The 22,030-nt window shown below is 47.3% G+C and overlaps 1 protein-coding gene across 1 annotated transcript in view; it reads right to left on the reverse strand.

Annotated features, from left to right (window-relative positions):
- Nucleotides 1–2,829: 2,829 nt before the first annotated feature.
- Nucleotides 2,830–22,030, reverse strand: part of LOC142559401 (uncharacterized) — a 291,201-nt gene continuing 272,000 nt past the window's right edge. The window contains exons 6-7 of the mRNA XM_075671002.1: nt 12,605–12,836; nt 2,830–2,958 (exon numbers count right to left, since the gene is read on the reverse strand). Of these exons, the coding sequence (XP_075527117.1) occupies nt 2,830–2,958; nt 12,605–12,836 (361 nt within the window). The remainder of the gene's footprint in view (nt 2,959–12,604; nt 12,837–22,030) is intronic.

The raw sequence follows: 22,030 nt of genomic DNA on the forward strand, positions 1-22,030 counted from the left end.
ACGACATAACGACACACCGCCGACCCGACGAAGTGTGAAAGCAAAGAATACGATGACGAAAGACGACCTCACGACTTCCCATACCAGCCACAAGTCAACGCGACACAGCCGTGATCCGACGCCAAGACCTAACTGTAACGCAAGAAAAAGAACCACCGATCTCGATGTGCTTCTCGACGGCCACGCAGTTACCGCCTTAGTGGACACAGGGGCTGATTACTGCGTAATGAGTGGACACATCGCCGCCCAGTTGAAGAAAGTTAAGACCGCATGGGAAGGCCCTCAAATTCGGACCGCTGGAGGACACCTCATCACGCCGACTGGTATCTGCACGGCCAGAATAACCATTCATGACCGGACTTATCCTGCCACCTTCGCTATCCTCCAACAGTGTTCACGAGACGGCATTCTCAGTATGGACTTCCTGAACCAACACGGCACAATCATCGACCTGAAGTCGAAGTCAATAACGCTGTAGGAAGATAAAGCGATACCGCCGGAGAGCCCTCGTAGTCACCACACCTTGAGTGTGCTCGAAGATCAAGTGAGCATCCCGCCTCGCTCCAGCATTGTTATTTCGGTCGGCACCAAAACACCCGCTGGTGTAGAAGGCGTCATCGAAGGCGACCAATATCTACTGCTAGACCGTGAAATTTACATCGCAAGAGGGATCGCTCGGCTGCATGGAGGGAAAACTGAACTGTTGCTGACAAACTTCAGCCAGGAGTTCACGCACATCAATAAGGGGACGACGATCGCGTACATCGAGGAAATTCTGGAAACCAGTAATGCGTTTGTCCTGTCGGATTCTGCCGCATCTACTCCGACGACCATGGTTCCCGAACCAGACTACGACATTAATCCAAGTCTCCCCGTGATTAAGCAACAGCAGCTCAGAAGTCTGATCTGACGATACAAAGGCTGCTTTTCGACGTCATCAAGGATTCGACAAACACCAGTCGACAAGCATCGCATAATCACCGAGGAGTGCGCTCGACCACTCCGCCAGAGCCCCTGACGAGTTTCGAGGCGGGAACGTGCAGCTATACGAGAACAAGTCGACGAAATGCTGCGCAACGACATCATACAGCCCTCGACAAGCCCGTGGGCATCCCCTGTTGTCCTGGTAAAGAAAAAGGACGGAACCCTACGTTTCTGCGTCGATTATCGTCGTCTGAACAAGATCACGAAGAAGGACGTAGACCCCCTCCCACGGATAGACGACGCATTGGATCGGCTCTGCAACGCTAAATACTTCTCGTCGGTGGACCTCAAGTCTGGCTATTGGCAAATAGAAGTCGACGAAAGGTATCGTGAGGAGACCGCCTTCATCACCCCAGACTGCCTCTACGAGTTCTAGGTTATGTCATTTGGACTGTGCTCGGCGCCTGTAATGTTCCAGCGCGTGATGGACACGGTTTTAGCAGGATTGAAGTGGCAGATCTGTCTCGTTTACTTGGATGACGTCGTTGTCTTTGCCGGAAATTTCGACGATCACCTTAGGCCGCTTGCAACAGTACTCGAGCCCATCAAGTCATCAGGGCTCACTCTGAAGCCAGAGAAGTGCCGCTTTGCTTATGATGAGCTTCTGTTCCTAGGCCACGTCATCAACAAGTCTGGAGTCTGCTCCGACCCGCAGAAGACAGCTGCCATCGCAAAGTTCCCACAGCCCATCGACAGAAGGCAGTGCGTAGATTTCTTGGTATGTGTGCCTACTACAGGCGATTTGTCAAGGACTTTTCACGGATCGCTGAGCCGCTGAAACAGCTAACTAAATATGACGTCGAGTTCAAGTGGGAAACGCCGCAGGCTAACGCATTTCAAGAACTCAAACGACGCATGCAGTCACCGCCGGTACTTGCGCACTTCGACGAGTACGCCGATACAGAAATCCATACTCACGCCAGTAGCCTAGGCCTCGGTGCCGTTCTAGTCCAGAGGAGGAACGGAGTCGAACAGGTGATAGCTTACGCTAGCCGGTCGCTGTCAAAAGCGGAAGGCAACTATTCTACTAACGAAAAGGAATGCCTCGCCATCGCTTGGGCTACAGCTAAATTTCGCTCTTATCGTTACGGCAGGCCATTCAAAGTCGTCAGCGACCATCACGAGTTGTGTTGGCTAGCGAATATAAAGGATCCTTCAGGACGACTGGCGCGGTAAAGCCTCAGACTACAGGCATGCGACATCACTGTAACATGCAAGTCCGGACGAAAACACTCAGATGCCGATTGCCTATCACGCACCCCCATTGACCCACCACCGCAAGATGACGAGGATGACGACGCCTTCCTTGGTATAATAAGCGCGGAAGACTTCGCCGAACAACAACGAGGGGACCCGGAGCTAAAAGCCCTAGTCGAGTATTTGGAACGGCACACCGACGTTGTCCCTAGGGCATTTAAGCGTGGATTGTCTTCGTTCACGCTTCAAAACAACCTACTCGTGAAGAAGAACTTCTCCCCAGTCCGCGCCAACTACCTTCTTGTTGTCCCGTCGGCGCTGCGTCCAGAAGTACTGCACGCCCTACATGACGATCCGACCGCTGGGGATCTCGGTTTCTCCCGGACGCTATCGAGGATACAAGAAAGGTATTACTGGCCGCACCTAACCGCCGATGTCGCCCGCTAAACCAGGACATGCCGAAACTGTCAGCGACGCAAGACACCACCGACAAGGCCAGCGGGATTACTACAGCCAATCAAGCCTTCTTACCGACCTTTTCAGCAGATCGGGATGGACTTGTTGGGACCGTTTCCGACATCAACTTCCGGAAATAAGTGGATTGTCGTGGCGACGGACTATCTCACCCGCTTCGCTGAAACTAAGGCTCTACCTAAAGGCAGCGCAGCCGAAGTGGCGAAATTTTTCATCGATAACATCCTGGTGCCATATGGTGCTCCAGAAGTCCTCATCACCGACAGAGGAACGGCTTTTACGGCAGAGTTCACGCAAGCCATTCTGCAATACAGCCAGACAAGTCACAGGAGGACAACTGCCTACCATCCGCAGACGAATGGTCTCACGGAGCGCCTGAACAAGACCCTCGCCGACATGCTAGCAATGTACGTCGACGTCGAGCACAAGACGTGGGATGTGGTCCTGCCGTACGTAACATTCGCTTACAACACGGCGGTGGAAAAAACAACACAGATCACGCCATTTAAGCTGGTCGATGGCAGGAACCCTACGACGACGCTCGACGCCATGCTGCCGCACGTCACTGACGAGGAAAATCTTGACGTCGCTATATATCTCCAGCGCGCCGAAGAAGCCCGCCAGCTCGCCCGCCTGCGGATCAAAAACCAGCAGAGGACCGACAGCCGACACTACAACCTGTGACGACGCTTCGTCGAGTACCAGCCCGGCGACCGTGTTTGGGTATGTACCCCGATACGCCGACGAGGACTCAGTGAGAAACTACTCCGACGCTATTTCTGACCCTACAAGGTCATCCGACGTATTGGCACTCTGGACTACGAGGTCGTGCCAGACGGCATTTCGCATTCACAGCGGCGCCGCGCACAATCTGAAGTGGTCCACGTGGTGCGCCTTAAACCCTTTTACGGACGCTGACGAACTTCCTATTTTTGTTGTTTTCTTTGCTACGAGTGCTTTTGTTACTTTCGTTTGTTTGCAGCATTGGGTCGATGCTTTCTAAGAGGGGGGTAATAACACGTGTACTTTATCGGGCGACCCCGTTTCGCCGCTTAACAAATGTTATCTCACAGCGCGGGACGCGCGTACATGTATCCGAAGTTTCTGGAAAGTTATCTATGCTTCTATCCGCTGTCTGTTGTCGCCGAACCTTATGTTATCTGATTTCATCGCCTGACGCGAATGGTGTAGAACTTTGTGGAAAGCACGCGGGTCCCAACGATTAGTCTGGAACATTCGACGATTGATGTATAAAAGCCGACGCGCTTGACCCGTTGATCAGATTTTCGACGATCGCCGACCGTGTTCGCCGCTATCGTTATGCTATATGTGTAGCCTGTTTGGTGGGCACAGGTTCGCCCAATAAAAGTTAGTTTTGTCGTTCACAGTATTTCTACTGTGTTCTTCAACGTCACCACCACGTGACAATATCGGGGCGTCCACGAGGTGACGCTCTTTAAAATATAGAAACGGCTCCATACAATCAAATCTGGGATGTTTGCACATTTAGATAATTTTGCTAGTTGTCTGATAGTCTAATATGTCGTATAAGCAGCATGTGTTTGACGTTTTAAGCGTTTTTAATGAACATAAAAAATGTTTAAATATTATAATGGTATTCAGTGTTCAGGCATTCATATGACTGTTTTTCACTGCGACGTTTCTTGTATTTACCGCACCATTGCACGCAATCATGGTCATCCTTTGACTCCTCCAATTCGTATAGAGAAAAAAAAAAGAAAAAAAAAGAGAGTGGTCACATCTGGGCGTTTTTGCTCCTGGCCCTAAATAATAGTTGTGATCATGCCGTGCAAGGTAGCTTTGATTTGAAAGCTTCCCGGCTCACATAAGCTGGATTTTTCAGCGCACAGCTATCTCTTGCGACTGCTGCAGTGCTAGATACATTCAAAAGTAAGCCTCTGCATTCAGAAGTTTGTTTGTTTGTTTGTTTGTTTGTTTGTTTGTTTGTTTATTGGTTTCTTTCCAATACAAGGAAAAAGCGAAGGGAGAGCTAAAGGCTACTAGCCTGACGAGGCCCTCCCTCCGCATACAGTTTCGACAATATTACAAAAGAGATTTGAGAAAAACAGCACACACATTTGTAGTTACACTCTACACAGTTCTATGTCATAGAGGATCTAGTTCATATCACTGCACACAAATATATAAAACAGATTTCTTGTCATAGATGTGACAGAACGGAAAAAAAAAACATATGAACGCAAATGCAAAATGTCAATCATCGTAGCGAACATATGAAAAAAGAGAAAAAAGGCGACATCCAACACACAGTAAAAGAGCACTGTTTTACAGACAAACGCTACATATGGTTTTAAATGAGATGTCACTGGTAGCGAATTTCTTTCTCGATAACCATTGTTTTGAATGTTTTTTTCTTAATCGATTTGTTGAGGTCGACATCATCTGGAAGTTTATTTAGAAGCACCGGAATTTGGTAATTTAAATGTTGTTTTCCATAATTCGTGCGTGTTCGAGGCTTTCTGCGCTCTTGCCTTCGAAGGGCGAGCGTGTGTGTTTCAGCGGGATTGCTAAATGCGTGTAGTTTATGTTTTTGTACATACTGCAATAACTTGAAGCAATAAATTTCATCAGCTCTTAGCAGAGAATACTTTACAAACAGTGGACCTGTTGGCAAGTCTTGTGGGTGTCCTGCGTATCTTTCGAGTAGGCGAAGTACACGCTTCTGAAACTTTAGTATTCGGAGGTAGTTTCTACTAGAGGTTGTACCCCAAACCAAAATACAGTAGGAAAGTCTGGAATAAAAGAGAGTATAATAAAGAGAAACTTTAAGCCACAAAGGTATAAGTGAGCTTATTCTATACAAGCAGCCGAGCGATCTACTGAGCTCCAAAGCAAGATTATCAATGTGGGTGTTCCAAGACAAATTTTCTTGGAACCATACTCCCAGAAATTTTTGCTTCACCTCTTGTTTTAACGGAGTGCCCCGAAAGGTAATATGAATATCATTCTTCATTGGCTTGTTAATCGGAGCGAATATAATATATTTGGTTTTATTAGTATTCAACTGTAACCTGTTGGCATGTAACCAGTCAGAAAGTGACTCCATATACTTATTAACAATCTCCTGAAGCTCTGTAAGGGTACGTGCAGTGAAGAAAATATTCGTGTCATCTGCGTACATTATTAGTTTAGGGGAATTATAGATGCTACAGAGATCATTAATATAGACTAAGAATAATAGCGGTCCAAGAATAGAGCCTTGAGGAACACCTTGTTTAATTACTATTTTTGTAGTCGTTCCTTGGTGGACACTTACATATTGAAGCCTATTGCTTAAGTAACTCTCTATCAGTTTAAGGACGACGCTGCGAACACCGTATCTTTTTAGTTTAATTAATAGCACATCATGACACACTGAGTCAAAAGCTTTTCGTAGATCTACAAACAGTCCTAGCGTGTAAAGCCTGTGCTCAAAGTTATGTATAATATCATGCTTGATACTGAGAAGTGCGTCCTCGGTAGATTTTCCTTTTTGAAATCCGAACTGCATGTCACTTATTACCCCATATTTCGCAAAGAATTTTTCTAGTCTTATATTTATGGCCCCTTCAAATACTTTCGATAGAACAGGCAGGACCGAGATTGGCCTATAGTTGCTTATGTCTCCTTCAGCACCACCCTTGTGAATAGGACAGATGCGGGCTATCTTGAGCGAGTCAGGGAAGATTCCAGTCTCAAACATTTTATTTATTATGTCTGCTAGGATGGGGGATAGGATTTCAGACACATGTTTAATTGGCATTGCTTTAATTTCATCAGAACCAGAAGCAACATCATTTCTAATCCCATTGATAAGTTTGTTGATTTCGTGAGGAGTTACTGGTGCGAGAACCATAGAGTTCACTATCGTAACGCTGTTATCAACCAAGTTATGCTCTTCATCATTTTCCTGCTCGTACACTGCGCTCGTGGCAAAATAGGCGTTAAGGGCGGTGGCCGCTTCAAGACCGGTTAGTGTGCCTGTAGGTGTGACTATTTTTAGTACGGTACATTGTTCTTTCTTCCCAGTTAGATTTTTTACTTCATTCCATATTTTCCTAGGATCCTTACCTATTTTGGCAAAAACCTGTTCATAATATTCTACCTTAGCATTTTTAATTTCACTGCTCAGTTTATTTCTATACTGTTTGAAAGTGATTAGGGCATCTTCTCCTCGCGTTTTTAAAAACATATGGAACAAACGGTTCTTTTTTGTTATTTTCTTTAATAAGGAGTTGTTAATCCAGGGCTTCCGTATTCTTTTACATCTTGGCCTACTCAGTTCCGTTGGAAATGCTTGATTGTAGCATGCAATAAGTTTATCAAGAAAAATATTGTACGCCTTACTAGGGTCTTACTAGTAATCAGTGTCGCCGGAAAAATGCAAGACTGGGTAGTGATATCTACGGTCCTTGGGCGGCGCGCAATCTAAATGAGGTCGCTGCCAGGTATTACGAGCCGATGTTTCTTTTTCAGTGCCCTGTAATTTAACTACAATTTTCAGCCGTGTATTGTACAACGGAAGAGCAAAATTCGGTTGAAAAAGAAGGCATGCTAAGTTTTTTGCAGAGTATGTTATGAGGTTCCGTTAAACCGTGGAAAGGTGTACGTCGGCTAGACTGGTTAGACACGGAACTAGTTTTCAAATTTATATTACACTAAGTCTTACACGCGTGAACACGCAATACCAGAAATTCCAATTCTGAAACGAAGTTGTGATGCAGTTGGCGTGAGTCGGGTGTGGTCCATTTTGTAAAAAAGGCGATTCACATATACCGTGTTTTCTTCTGCAAATAAACTAGTTGGACGTGGGCTCCTCCCTGGATTGGTTGGCATGGTTGTTCTTTGGCAGTACCGCCATTGTGGCAACAAGCACAACATGTACATAGCGTAAATGTGACATCTACGTAACGTACGTAGCACTAACGTCGCACTCTAACATCAGCACATTTAGTATAAACACAAGCATATGCTTGAAAGAAGGTTGACATCCATCGGTTCTTAGAGTGCGTTGCAACCGCTTCAATATAGTCGCTATTTTGAATGGTGACGAAGTCGTGGTATTTGCCGTCATCATCATCAGCCTGGTTACGCCCACTGCAGGGCAAAGGCCTCTCCCATACTTCTACAACTACCCCGGTCACGTACTAATTGCGGCCATGTCGTGCCTGCAAACTTCTTAATCTCATCCGCCCACCTAACTTCTTGCCGCCCCCTGCTACGCTTCCCTTCCCTTGCAATCCAGTCCGTAACCCTTAATGACCATCGGTTATCTTCCCTCCTCATTACATGTCCTGCCCATGCCCATTTCTTTTTCTTGATTTCAACTAAGATGTCATTAACTCGCGTTTGTTCCCTCAGCCAATCTGCTCTTTTCTTATCCCTTAACGTTACACCCATCATTCTTCTTTGCATAGCTCGTTGCACCGTCCTCAATTTAAGTAGAACCCTTTTCGTAAGCCTCCTGGTTTCTGCCCCGTAGATGAGTACTAGTAAGACACAGCTATCATACATTTTTGTCTTGAGGGATAATGGCAACCTGCTGTTCATGATCTGAAAATGCCTGCCAAACGCACCCCAGCCCATTCTTATTCTTCTCATTGTTTCCATCTCATAATCCGGATCCCCGGTCATGAACTGCCCTAATTAGATGTATTCCCTTACCACTTCCAGTGCCTCGCTACCTATCGTAAATTGCTGTTCTCTTACGAGATTACTAAACCTTACTTTTTTTCTGCATATTAATTTTTAGACCCATTCTTCTGCTTTGCCTCTACGGGTCAGCGGGCATGCATTGCAATCTGTCCCCAGAGTTACTAAGGAAGGCAATATTATCAGCGAATCGCAAGTTCCTAAGGTAATCGCCGCTAACTCTTATCCCCAATTCCTGTAAGCACGCTGTGAATAGCATTGGATAGATCGTATATCCCTGCCTCAGGCCTTTCTTTATTGGGATTTTGTTGCTTTCTTTATGGAGGACTACGGTGGCTGTTGAGCCGCTATAGATATCTTTCAGTATTTGTACATACGGCTCGTCTACACCCTGATTCCGTAATGCCTCCATGACTGCTGAGGTATCGACAGAATCAAACGATTTCTCGTAATCAATGAAACCTATATATAAGGGTTGGTTATATTCCGCACATTTCTCTATCACCTTATTGATAGTGTGGATATGGTCTATTGTTGAGTAGCCTTTACGGAATCCTGCCTGGTTCTTGGCTTGACAGAAGTCTAAGGTGTTCTTGATTCTATTTGCGATTACCTTAGTAAATAGTTTGTAGGCAATGGACAGTAAACTCATCGGTCTATAATTTTTCATGTCTTTGGCGTCTCATTTCTTATGCTTTAGGATTATGTAAGCGTTCTTCCAAGATTCCTGCACGCTCGAGGTCATGATGCTTTGCGTATACAGGGTGGCCAGTTTTTCTAGAACAATCTCCCCACCATCCTTCAACAAATCTGCTGTTACCTGATCCTCGCCGGCTGCCTTCACCCTTTGCATAGCTACCAAGGCTTTCTTTACTTCTTCCGGCGTTACTTGTGGGATTTCAAATATCTCTAGGCTGTTCTCTCTTCCGTTATCGTCATGGGTGCCACTGGTAGTGTATAACTCTCTATAGAACTCCTCAGCCACTTGAATTATCTAATCCACATTAGTAATGATATTGCCGGCTTTGTCTCTTAACGCATACATATAATTCTTGCCAATTCCTAGTTTCCTCATTGCTTTTAGGCTTCCTCCGTTGCTGAGAGCATGTTGAATTCTATTCATATTTTACTTCCTTATATCAGCTGTCTTACGCTTGTTGATTAAATTCGATAGTTCTGCCACTTCTATTCTAGCTGTAAGGTTAGAGGCTTTCATACATTGGCGTTTCTTGATCAGATCTTTCGTCTCCTGCGATAGCTTACTGGTATCCTGTCTAACGGAGTTACCACACACTTTTATTGCGCACTCCTTAATGATGCCCATTAGATTGTCGATCATTGCTTCAACACTAAGGTCATCTTCCTGAGTTAAAGCCGAATACCTGTTGTGTAGCTTGATCCGGAATACTTCTATTTTCCCTCTTACCGCTAACTCATTGATCGGCTTCTTATGTACAAGTTTCTTCCGTTCCCTCCTCAGGTCTAGGCTAATTCGGGTTCTTACCATGCTATGGTCACTGCAGCGCACCTTGTCGAGCACCTCCACATCTTGTATAATGCCAGGGTTAGCGCAGAGTATGAAGTCTACTTCAATCAATCAAGTTTTGTTTTCGCCGCAGACAATACATTGTTACTGCGAAAATAGGGGGCCAGAGAAAAAAGCTGCATCTGTGCAGCTTGACTAAGCTCTAGCCACCCGTACAGCAGCAGTGACACGACGATTTCTTATCTGGATTGAGTTATATAAACATATCAGAAAATAAAGAAACGATCAGACAATCCCATCACAAATGACAATTACCAGAACAATTAGACGCATAAGCAGTTTCAATACAGTCGCACAAACAGCTCAAATAAGGTTTTGTTAGTAAGGACTGGAACGTCCACATTTTCGCGGTCTGGTTCATTTAGCGTAGTTGCCAGTGCGTAGTCATGTCTTTCTTTCCGATAATGGGTGCGCGAGAAGGGAACGTAGTATGGCGGTTGATATCGGAAAGGTAAGAAATGGTAATTTTCCTGAGATCTGATAATTCTTGGAATTGTTCCGCCCTACCTAATGTGGCGTTTTTATAGGTTCTTAATAATTTGTATTTGTATATATTGTGTATTTTTAGAATTTTATGTTTGTGAAAGAGTGGTTCTGTGTGTTCTAAGAACGAGGAATTTGCTATTGATCTAAGTGCTTTTTTCTGAATAAGGAACAGTGTCCGCAAGTTCGATGCTGTCGTGTTTCCCCATATTAGCATGCATTAATGCAAGTGAAAGTTAAAGAGTGCAAAATATAACATCTTTTTAATGCTGACTAGAAAAGTGTGACGATTTTGGCTTAATACACAAGCGGCTCTAGTTAATTTTGGTGATAAAGTTTTCCCATGTTCGATCCAAGACATGTTTTCTGAGAAAATGACACCTAGAATTTTAACAAACTTTTCTATTGTAATTTTGAATCGCGCGAGAGCAATATGGTCGTCTATACTTTCTAAGGTGCCGGAGGTGCGAAACAACACACACTTAGTTTTTGACTCATTAAGAATGAGCCTATTGTTCTAGCACCAAATCTGCAAGTTGTGACAAAACGCACTTCCCGTTTGTCTTACAATATCAATGTTTTTCCCTTAAAGAGTACCGAGAAATCGTCGGCATAAATAACATATCTACAATCCTGATATATTTTTACAATATCATTAATATAAAAAAGAAAGAGAATTGGTCCCAGTATGCTACCCTGTGGAACTCCAAATTCAATAGACCACAGGTGAGATTTATGCTTATTTAGTTCGACGTATTGATGGCGCGCACTCAAGTAAGATTTAATAAGTTGTAGTGTTGCGCCACGAAACCAATAATGCTCTAACTTATCTAACAGTATTGGATGGTTGACTCGATCTAAGGCTTTGCTAAAGTCTAAGAGTATACCAAATGTCATTACCTTATCCTCAAAATTCTTTAATATTTCTTCCTTCTGAGCTAGAAGTGCTGTCTGAGTGCAGCGTCCCTTTCTGAAACCAAATTGGTAGTCCGTTAAGATGTTATATTTTCTAGTGAATTTCTCAATGCGAGAGTGAATCACTTTCTCGAGTACCTTAGAGAATACAGGCAAGATTGACACAGGGCGATGATTACCTAAACAATTTTTGTCGCCATTCTTGTAGATTACTGAAACTTTTGCTACCTGCATGTTGTTTGGAAAAATCCCCGTCGAAGGAGAGACGTTACATATGTGTGTAAGCGCTGGCCCAATCAAATCTATGACGTATTTGATTGGTTTTATTCTAGATCATCTACATCACCGGATGGCTATTTTTAAGCTTCTGATACAATGTTGATACTTTAGCGATGGATGTTGGCAGTAAGTACATTGTGTGGAATAATCTCGGAATTTCTAGTCACTTCATTTCTAGTCTCCCCATTCGGGCTCCTCCACGTCCACTTTCGACCATCCCGCTTGCGGCATTATCCGCATGTTATTCTGTTCTGCAAAGTCTACTAATAGCTCTCCCCTGCTATTCCTAGTGCCTGTGCCATGTTCCCCCACTGACTTGTCTCCAGCCAGCTTCTTGCCTACCTTGGCATTGAAGTCGCCCATCAGTATAGTGTATTTTGTTTTGACTTTAGCCATCGCCGATTCTACGTCTTCATGGAAGCTTTCGACTTCCTGGTCATCATGACTGGATGTAGGGGCGTAGACCTGTACGACCTTCAATTTGTACCTTTTATTAAGTTTCACAAGACCTGCCACCCTCTCGGTAATGCTATAGAATTCCTGTAAGTTGCCAGATATATTCTTATTAATCAGGGATCCGACTCCTAGTTCTCGTCTCTCTGCTAAGCCCCGGTAGCACAGGACGTGTCCGCTTTTTAGCACTGTATATGCTTAATTTGTTCTCCTAACTTCCCTGAAGCCTATTCTATCCCCTTTACTGCCCTATAATTCCTCCAATACCCACTGCTAGACTGGCCTCACTAGATAACGTTCTACCATTACAGGTATTTCTGGGTAGAGGTATTTGGCATTTGAGACTAAATATAAAAAAAGTTCAGCGTGCTTGTTTTTTTTTGTTTTATCTGGGAACGCTAAACCAAGCTGTATTGACCAATTCCCAATGAAGTGGAGGGAAAAAAGGCTTGATCTTTTGCTTTTGAACAGTGATAGCGAGCTGTAGAGCATTAACCGAAAATTTCGCAAGACTTGCCATAATATTCTCTGCACTGCTTGAAACTAAGCTTTTTGAAAGAATTTCACCCAAGCAGTTATTTCGTAATTTAGTCTACTTACCTGGGTCATACGTTTCTGGTAGCTGTTAGAGGGGCGATGAAAATAGATAGCTCGCTTGGCCGATTTATGGGCTATTGTTTTCGGTTGCGGGTTGAAACTCGTTGAGATCGTCCAGCGATTCGACGAGTTGCGGACATATACGAAATATAGCTGGTTCTCGAAAAGAACGTTTTTCCCGTAGTTGATGTAGTCTACGCTACCGTCGCCGATGGTGTCAATGCCGACATTTGTACTGAGAAAAAGAAGAGGAAAAATACAGAAACATCAGCGTCGTATTGGGCACAAGTTGATACATCGTTTTACCGTGTAGCTTGAGTAGATGTAACAGAAAAAGTATGAAGTATTTCTCTGTTTTTCGTTGGTCAGGGTCACATTAAAACCCTGTCACTATAAATAGTAGAGCTTTAGTAAAGCAACTACCTGTAAGATATTGGCGCGGTATCTGCTGCTTCTGCCAGGCTAGTTCTTTGACTGCGCCACAATGGTGGTCACAAGCATAACATGTACATAAGGTAAATGTGACATCTACATAACGTAACGTAGCAATGGTATCAGTCTATTTTAGTTGAAATGAAATCGAACCTTATTCCTCTGAAGAAGAGAAAGAGGCTGGCGGGAAAAACAGTCACAGTTTCGCCCTAAAGGCGAAGCACAGATTGCGATAGCGGATTAGCAAATAGGTATATGAAGTAAGGATAGCAGCTTTATCGGCGGTATAAGCTTGGTAACATTAGCTTACCAACTAAATTAACAAGCACGGTGTCACGCGTGCACAGGTAAACGTGAACACATCTCGCTGGGTGAGCCCGGAAACTCGCTGTCGGAACGCTGGCGTGAGGAATCGTGGCAGCAGCAGCAGAGAACCAGTGGACCTTCCTGCACCTCTCTCTTCAACGCGTGCGAAACGTCGAAAGCGCAGCGCATACGAAGCTACCAGCACCACGCGCTCTCTGCGCGCATCACAGGACGCTTTCAATATGCGGCACCCGCACTGGCGTGCCGTGAGCAGCAGCAGCAGCAGAACGCCTGCCTCCCTCACCGCACCTGCGTGCCTCGCGCGCGACAGAACGGGGCGCCCTTCCGCGCGGCCTTCCTCGTTCGTGCACGCTAGATTTTTAGCTTCCATTTCGCCACCGGAATGAATGAGTTTCTTCATTGCGTCACGAGAGCTAACGTGTCACTTTTTGCCATTCTCGCTTAGGGATCGCTAACGCTTCGGAACGCTGCGTTAAACTGCGCCCTAGCCTTCGGAGCTGCCTTTCATTCCCCGGTCTTTTCCTCGTGGAAGGGTAATGCAGTGAAGTGCCTCCATGACGAGGTGCTTGGGGCCTCCGGAATCCTTCGCTGTACATGTCACTTCATTCTAAAGGTCGCGCAGCGCACAGGTCACATAACAACTAGCGATTTGGTTCTATCAAGCGGTGCTCGAGTGTAGTTGGCGGTGGCATAACGGAAGCATGAGTACGACTTGAACATCGCGCTGCTGTGTCTGTTGCCAAAAAGGATTTGGTGGCCTACCTAAGCTTATGGCAAAAAGTCTCACTCATGAAAGAATCTACCGAGACTGTGTCGACAAGTGCAAATATAGCGGTCCTTTAACCTGTACTTCTTTATCCTTTAGCAGCAATAGCGGAAATCTTGGACGTTTAGATAAGTTCCGACCAAGTTTATTAGCATGAGTACTTTTTCCAAGCATGCATTGGAGAAATCGTGTCTGCTTCCCTGATACCTTTCTTTATAGGTATCTTTCTACGTTTCTTTCGGAGAATTAGGGTAACTGTGGAATATGAGTAGATATTTCCCAAGATTTCCTAAGATATTTATTCCTTGATATGCCATCATAGGTGTAATCAAGGCCTAAAATAGGAATCGAAGAGCTCTTTTGAACACGGAAAAGGGGACCTAATTTAGGCATGTGTTTAGAAAAAGTTTAATTTCAACAAAAGGCGATACGAACACTGAGTCACAATGACGGGCAATTTTACCGAGATGATAACATCTACAAAGTGCGAATCATTGTAAACATGACACGTTTTGAATGAAGTATCTGAGTCCACACTCACTAACATATAGCCACATAGACCCCCTGACACGCACAGTTACACATTAACTAATCGTCACATTACACATAATGATGTTGAATGCATACAGTGCACACAATGGCTATGCACAATGATGATGTGACTTTACATAGTTTTGCTATGAAAGTACGCGATAGTTGCGTTCACCGGCTCACCGTTGCACGTTTTAACTCGCACATACAGCATACGGCGCGCGACGATGATTTCATCGCCGCCGGACATTATACGGAACCTCACGGCGACGGTGACACCGATAGGAGAAATGCGCCTGGAGTGTCCATATACTTCCTATCGCATTAAAAGCTACTTAACTACAGCTTGACTAAGCCCGGTCCCCTGCGATACAATTCGGCTGTGAGCAGTACGGCCATTTTACAAGGTCACTGAGTCCTATTATATCCCATTTACTGCCCTCTAATTCCTCCAATAGCATTGCTAGACTCGCCTCACTAAATACCGTTCTAGCGTTAAACGTTGCCAGGTTCAGATTCCAATGGCGGCCTGTCCTAGGGGTGTTTTATGGGGGGCACCGTTTTCAAAACTCACCTTCCTTAAATAAGCCATTTAAGTTTTGAGGAAGGGGGAATTTTGAAGGCAAACGAGTTAAATATGAAGAAATTCTAAGTGCAGGACCTCCTTCAAGTTTGCCACGAATTGGGCTCTTCCTTCGGCTCCGCAAAAACGAAAGCAGCAGTTCTAGACGCCATGAAGGCAGAAGTAGTGACGGTCAAGGAGGCTGACGAAGCTTGGGAAACCAATATTGAAAGAAAACAGAAAGCAGAGGAGTGCCAGAGGCGCAAGCGAGAACCAGAGGAGTACGAGAAGCGCGAGAAGGAGGCAGCGCAACGGCACGCTCTTAGGCTAGCAGAGCTTGAACACAATTGTCAGATACTTTGATCGCAGATATCGCGACACCAGCTCCGCACTTTCGAGGCAGACGACGATATAGTTAGTTTCCTCGCTGATTTCTAAAGTTTGTGTGAGAAAGAGGGTGTCAGCCAGGACTTGTGGACCGAGAGATTACCAGCGCTAATCCCGTTAGTTAGGTATCACTAAGTGCTTCATGAACTGTTTGTCCGAGGAGAAAGCACGAGACTACAATAGGGCTAAGAACGCTTCGTTCAGACACTTCGGTCTGGAATTTCGCGTCGACCTCGAAGGCTAAATATAGAGTGGCAGAATTCGCAGAGGATAGCTGCAGGTGACAAAGTGTCTGCAGTACGCCGCGACTATCAGAGAGAAGCGACAAAGCGCGATACGCTACCGGGAAGCAAAAGGTCCGTAGGAATTTTAATCCGGAGACGTCGCATTTTCCTGGCACGCATCAGGTGTAAGAGGGCGACTCACCTCAAGCAAAGCAAATCAGCACGAAGGCGGCAATTTTGGCCAGCCTGCAAGAGCAAGTCAGCTACGGCTCTTCGAATGGGTCGGAGCAAACGTTGACGGAATGAGGAGAACCCGTCTCCAATATGGGACCTTTCAGGGCAGAAACACGGGAGGAGACTCGGAGAGGGATAGGCGTGTCCCCTACTGAGCAGCGGTCAGAGGACCATGTAAAAATTCCCGAGGCAGCTGCGTGCAATGACGAGTCGTAATCGGAAGCGAGGAGAAGGCAGCAGAGAGCGGAGGATTTCCCGCACAAGAAACGGAGGGCCCGTTGGGCCAAGTATTTATGGAGGCGGCAAATTCGGATGGTCTGCAAGAAAAGGTCACCTATATATGGGGCTGTTCGGATAGCTCAGAACAGATGGTGAAGAGAAGGCGTAGGTACAGGCGGAGAAAGGCGGTCGCGGTCGAGGTGCGAAGCGCAAAGGCGACACAGGGAAAGGCGCGAAAGTGAGGATCCAGCCGAAGACTGTGAAAAAGCGAAAGACGGTAACTCCAAAGCTCAGGCGTTTGCAGAGATCGGGGATCGGCGGGATGCACATCACGAAAAAAAGATAGTTTCGCGAAGATTCAGGCATAGTAAGCATCGCTTAAACGCTTTGAGGGCGTCTCGTTGCAAGCAAAGGGGCAAAAGGAAGCGCGCTGTAGGCTGCTGAAAGAGCTGGTCACTCGCGAGGGCAGAGAAAGTCAACTGCCTGGCACATAAGGGGGAAATGCGCGCGATGATCTGTGAATGCGCCCCTCTCCTAGTGTGCAGCGACTCTTGTTCTAAAGTCGTAGCTACGAGGTGCGTGAGGCAAATAGACGAGTTTTGCTTCTTCGCGACCGCACTTTGCGAGAACCCCGGAAGGCGCGACCCACCTCGAGCTCGTCGGGGAGGGTTTCTTAAGGGGACACTAAAGGTTACTATGAAGTCAAGTTAAAGTGATAAAGCAATGCTCTAGAACGTCTAAGGCGTCAACATTGTTACGTATGAGAAGACAGGGGGAAGAGGCTATTTACAGGCTATTTACACTGGAGCCAGACAGCCAGGCCGACCGTCGCTCGCGCTAAGGGCAGCGACCAACTTCATCGTCGATCTCGCGGCGGCCCGTCTCTTGATCATCGCTCGAAAATATCGTAATACTAACCCCCCCCCCCCCCCACTTCCGGTTGCGGAGGATGTCCGCAACATCAATTGCGCAACTGGTCGGAAGAGCGTGGGTTACGGCGTAGAGGGTCGCGTAGGCCGCCGCGACTGCAACCCACTTGTTTCCTGATGCAGATTCCGGAAATGGGCCGAGAATGTCTAAGCCGACACGATGGAAGGGCTCAGCAAGGATGCCGAGTGGCTGCAGGTAACCAGCGGGGAGCTGGGAAGGCTTCTTGCGTCGTTGGAAAAGTTCACAAGCGGCGATGTAACGTCGTACAGAACGGGCAAGGCCCGGCCAGAAAAAACGGTGGTGTACACGGTCCTAGGTTCAAGATACGCCGAGGTGTCCTGCCGTTGGTGGGTGATGAAGCTCTTGTAGACGGGTGGAAAGGAGGTGTTTAGGTATGACAGTAGGAACTCAGAGCCATCTGGACGAAGGTTACGACCGTACAGAGTACAGTCGCAAAGGACGAAGAGGCGTAGAGCAGCATCGGCCACAGAGTGTTCAAAACGGTCGATGAGTGCTCTGATGTAGGCGTCGCGACGTTGCTCGTAGCGAAATGAAGCAGCTGTGACACACATAATGCGCAAGAAGCACTGGCAATATTGGAGTAGTCAGAGTCGTCAACAGGGTAACGCGACAAGCTGTCAGGGTCTTGGTGCAGGCGGCCAGACTTGAACACCACGGAATATGAAAATTCTTATAGCCTCAAAGCCCATTCACCAAGCCGGCCTGTAGGGTCTTTTAGTGATGAGAACCAGCAGAGAGCATGATATGATCAGTGACTACGGAAAAAGGGTGACCGTAAAACTAAGGACGGAACTTCGCAACCGCCCAGACAACAGCAAGGCATTCTCGTTCCGTAATAGAATAGTTGCGCTCCGATGGTGCTAGGAGGCGGCTCGCATAAGAAATAACGTGATCCTGGCCACGCTGACGCTGGGCTAAGACGGCACCTACGTCATGACCGCTGGCATCTGTACGCAATTTTGTAGGGGCATCAGGGTCGAAGTCGGCGAGAATGGGTGGTGAGGTTAGAAGAGTGACGAGACGAGAGAAGGCGGCGGCTTTTGCAGTACTCCACGAAAATCGTACGCCATTCTTCAAAAGATTAGTGAGGGATCTAGCAATTGCCGCAAAATTTGGAACAAAAGGACGAAAGTACGAACATAGCCTTACAAAACATCGGACGTCTGCGCCTGTCTTCGGGACCGGAAACTCTCCGACAGCGCTAGTTTTGTCGGGATCAGGCTGTACTCCGGAAGCGTCAACGAGATGGCCCAGAAGAGTAATTTTCCGGTGGCCAAAACGACATTTGGACGACTTAAGTGGCAGCTTCGCCTTCCGAAATATACCAAGTATAGTCGTTAGACGCTCAAGATGAGTGTCGAACGTGGGTTAGAAGACGATGACGTCGTCGAGGTAGCAGGGGCATGTGGACCATTTGAAACCTTGGAGCAAGGAGTCCATCATACGCTCAAAGGTGGCAGGGGCGTTGCATAATCCGAACGTCATTACCTTAAATTGGTATAGGCCATCAGGTGTGACGAACGCGGTTTTTTTTCTGTCCATATCGTCAACAGCAATCTGCCAGTATCCAGAACGAAGATCAATAGAAGAGAAATAGCTGGAACCGTGCATGCAGTCAAGGGCGTCGTCTATACGTGGGACCGGGTAGACGTCCTTATTAGTAATGTTGTTCAGATGACGGTAGTCTACACAGAAGCGCCACGTGCCATCCTTCTTCTTCACCAACACCACAGGTGACGCCCAGGGACTCGAAGTAGGCTCAATGATGTTTTTGTCTAACATTTCGTTCACTTCATTTTGAATTACTCGGCGTTCCGGCGTAGAAACTCAATACGGTCGTCGGTGAATAGGCGTAGCATCGCCAGTAAGAATCCGATGCTTGACCGCGACCGTCCTGCCTAAAGGGCGATCGTCGAAGTCGAAAATATATCGGTAGGACGATAATACTTGGCAAAGGTCTTCAGCCTGCTCAGAAGACAGGTCCATCGCAACCATTTTCTTTATGTTGGGATTGGTGCCCGAGGCTTGCGCGAGGGGCCTGCTAAGCTCGCGAGAACCATCGGTCGATAACGCTGCCACGTGATTGTCGCCGAGACAATTAACGGTGGCAAGGCAAATGCCTTGCGGTAGAATTTGCTTTGCCAATCAAAAGTTAAAGACAGGCATGCGAGTGCGGTTCGCAGTAATAGTAAGCATACTGTGAGGCACGGTAACGTCATACTGTAGTGGAATGTCGGGCAGAGGAGTGATGCGGTACTCGCCATCAGGAGCTGGCGGGGAAGACAACAGTTCAATATAGGCTATTCACTTTGGAGGCAGGCGAAGAAAGCCGGTGGGGCGTAAGCGGCATTGGGGTGCGTCAGAAGGTTCGGCGAGAATCGGCAACTCAAGGAGAAGGGTATTGGAAGAGCAGTCAATAAGAGCAGAATGCGCGGAGAGAAAATCGAGGCCGAGAATGAGGTCGGGGGGGGGATGATGAGCAATTACGGTGAAGAGGACAGAAGTTTGGCGGCCAGCGATGCTGACACCTGCCGTACACATGCCGACGATAGGCACAGTACCGCCATCCGCAACGCGTACGACGCGTGCCGACGCTGGGGTAAGGAGCTTGTTCATTTGTTGTCGGAAGGCAGAACTCATAATAGAAAGATGTGCTCCTGTATCGATGAGTGCAGTGACAGGATAGCCGTCAACGTCAAGAAGGTTTTAGTTCGTAGGCAACGTGAGCAGAGGATTTGAGGGCAGGGTCGACAACGCAGCTTCACCTCCAGAAGCTGCAGTGCCTAGTTTTCCGGCTTGATCCGGGAGGCGATAGGTGGCGAAGAGAGGCGACGGGGTTGGGGCGAACGAGAGTGATGGCGTCGAGGTGAGGGCGAGCGGCTGTAGCGAAGGTTCGGAGCAGGAGTATCAGCGGCAGTACGGTCATCGCGGGTGGTATAGGGAACAGAAGATCCAAAGGTGCGGGAATAAGCTGCGGCGTATGTCAGATGATGGGGTGCCCATCGATTGCGGCAGTGACGAGCGACGTGCCGATGCGACAGCAGTGGAAGCAGATTGGCCTGTCTTCAGGGGTACGCCATTCGGACGGGTTGCGGCGAGATGTGGCAGAAAAGGACTGCCGGGGAGGAGGAGGGCCGCGAGAGAACTGTGGAACGCTGGTCTGAGACGTGGAACACACGGAGTTAAGACCCATGTTCTCAAATTCTTGTCTCAATCATCGCAATGGTGGTTGCAGGCGGATCGGGAGGCGTCGCGGAGAAAGCTGGCGAACAGGCGGCCTAGAGTTCGCGGCGAACAATACGGATGACGTCGTCACAGGTGGTGGTCTGACACGGTCGGCCCTCACATGTTGACGTAGCAACAGTGTTGGGTAGCTGCGTGATGTGGTGTGTGATATGGCGGCTCTTAGTTTGTTCAAGGTGACAACATTCTTTTATGATGGCGTCGATAGTGGAGACGTTGCCGAAAACAAGCAAATTGAATGCGTCGTCGGCGATGCCTTTTAGCACATGTGCCACTTTATCTGCTTCGGACATATTGTCGTCATCTTTGCGGCATAGAGCCAAGACGTCGAGGATGTTTGAAACGTTCGGCTCTGTAGGTGACTGAACATGAGACGCAAAAGCCTTTCTAGCGGCAACCATGCGCTCAAAGGGGTCGCCGAACAGTTCCCGTAGCTTTTCTTTGAAACTGTCCCAACTGGTTATCTCGTCTGCATGCGTTTGGTGCCACACGCGTAGGGTGCCGCCGAGATAAAAGATCACATTGGCGACCATAATCGTTGGGTCCCACCTGTTATTAGCACTGGCGTGTTGATCCATTCGTGAACTTTATCCATTCCATTCGTGAGCTTGATCCATTCGTGAACGTGCTGTCCCTCCAGGCCAGAGAACACATCAGGGTCGTGATGCGGGGCAACCGTGATGATTCGAGCAGACGGTCAAGCGGAAGCCGTTGCAGAGGGGGGCTCGTCACCAGGAGGCATGGTGACAAGCTCGATGTGCCGACCACTTCGCAGTTCCGTGGCGAGGACGGGGATCGCTAACCTCCACCAGAATTTTACGTGCGAAAAGACACAGACGAAAGAGACTATTTACAGGCTATTTACACTGGAGCCAGGCAGCCAGGCCGACACTCGCTCGCGCCAAGCGCACCTGCCAACTTCATCGTCGTTCTCGTGGCGGCCCGTGTCTTGAGCATCGCTCGAAAATATCGTAATACCGTAATACCGTAATCGCGAACAGAGCTGTAGTAACCGAAAAATTCAGGTAAATGCACGACACGATTTGAGACCCCCCAGTGACATTCCGGTACTAGCCCAATGAAGAACGCACTCCTCATCATATATTATGTCACTAGTACTCAACTACTCGTATTAAAAATGCCATTTCATTAGGTTATAAGACGGAAGAAAATGCTACTTGACTACTTTTGTTCGATTATAAGAAAAAATAACATTTTGACTTTACCCTTCAGTAGTATGGGTGGTCGAAAGGTTTCGTTTTCGCTCGACTCGGCGCGCTCGACTAGGCGCGCTCGACTGTGCGCCGCGCGGGCTTTGGAGTTTCAGTTGTTTGGTTATCACGTCGTGCTGCGCTGGTTCTGCTGGCTCGCGAAACTTGCATTTGGAACAAGCAGCGAAATTGCCACGTCCATGTGATGTCGCGGGATGCGCGAACGGTCCGCAGAACTTGGCCGAGGGCAGTTGCAGCGGTGAATCCGACGTTACTTATCACTGTGTGCCAACGAGTGAACCTCTCCGTTCGAAGTGGTTAAGTGCCGTACCCCTGCCACAG

The sequence above is a fragment of the Dermacentor variabilis genome, chromosome 10 (genome assembly GCF_050947875.1).
Source record: "Dermacentor variabilis isolate Ectoservices chromosome 10, ASM5094787v1, whole genome shotgun sequence".
NCBI classification, from domain to species: Eukaryota; Metazoa; Arthropoda; class Arachnida; order Ixodida; family Ixodidae; genus Dermacentor; species Dermacentor variabilis.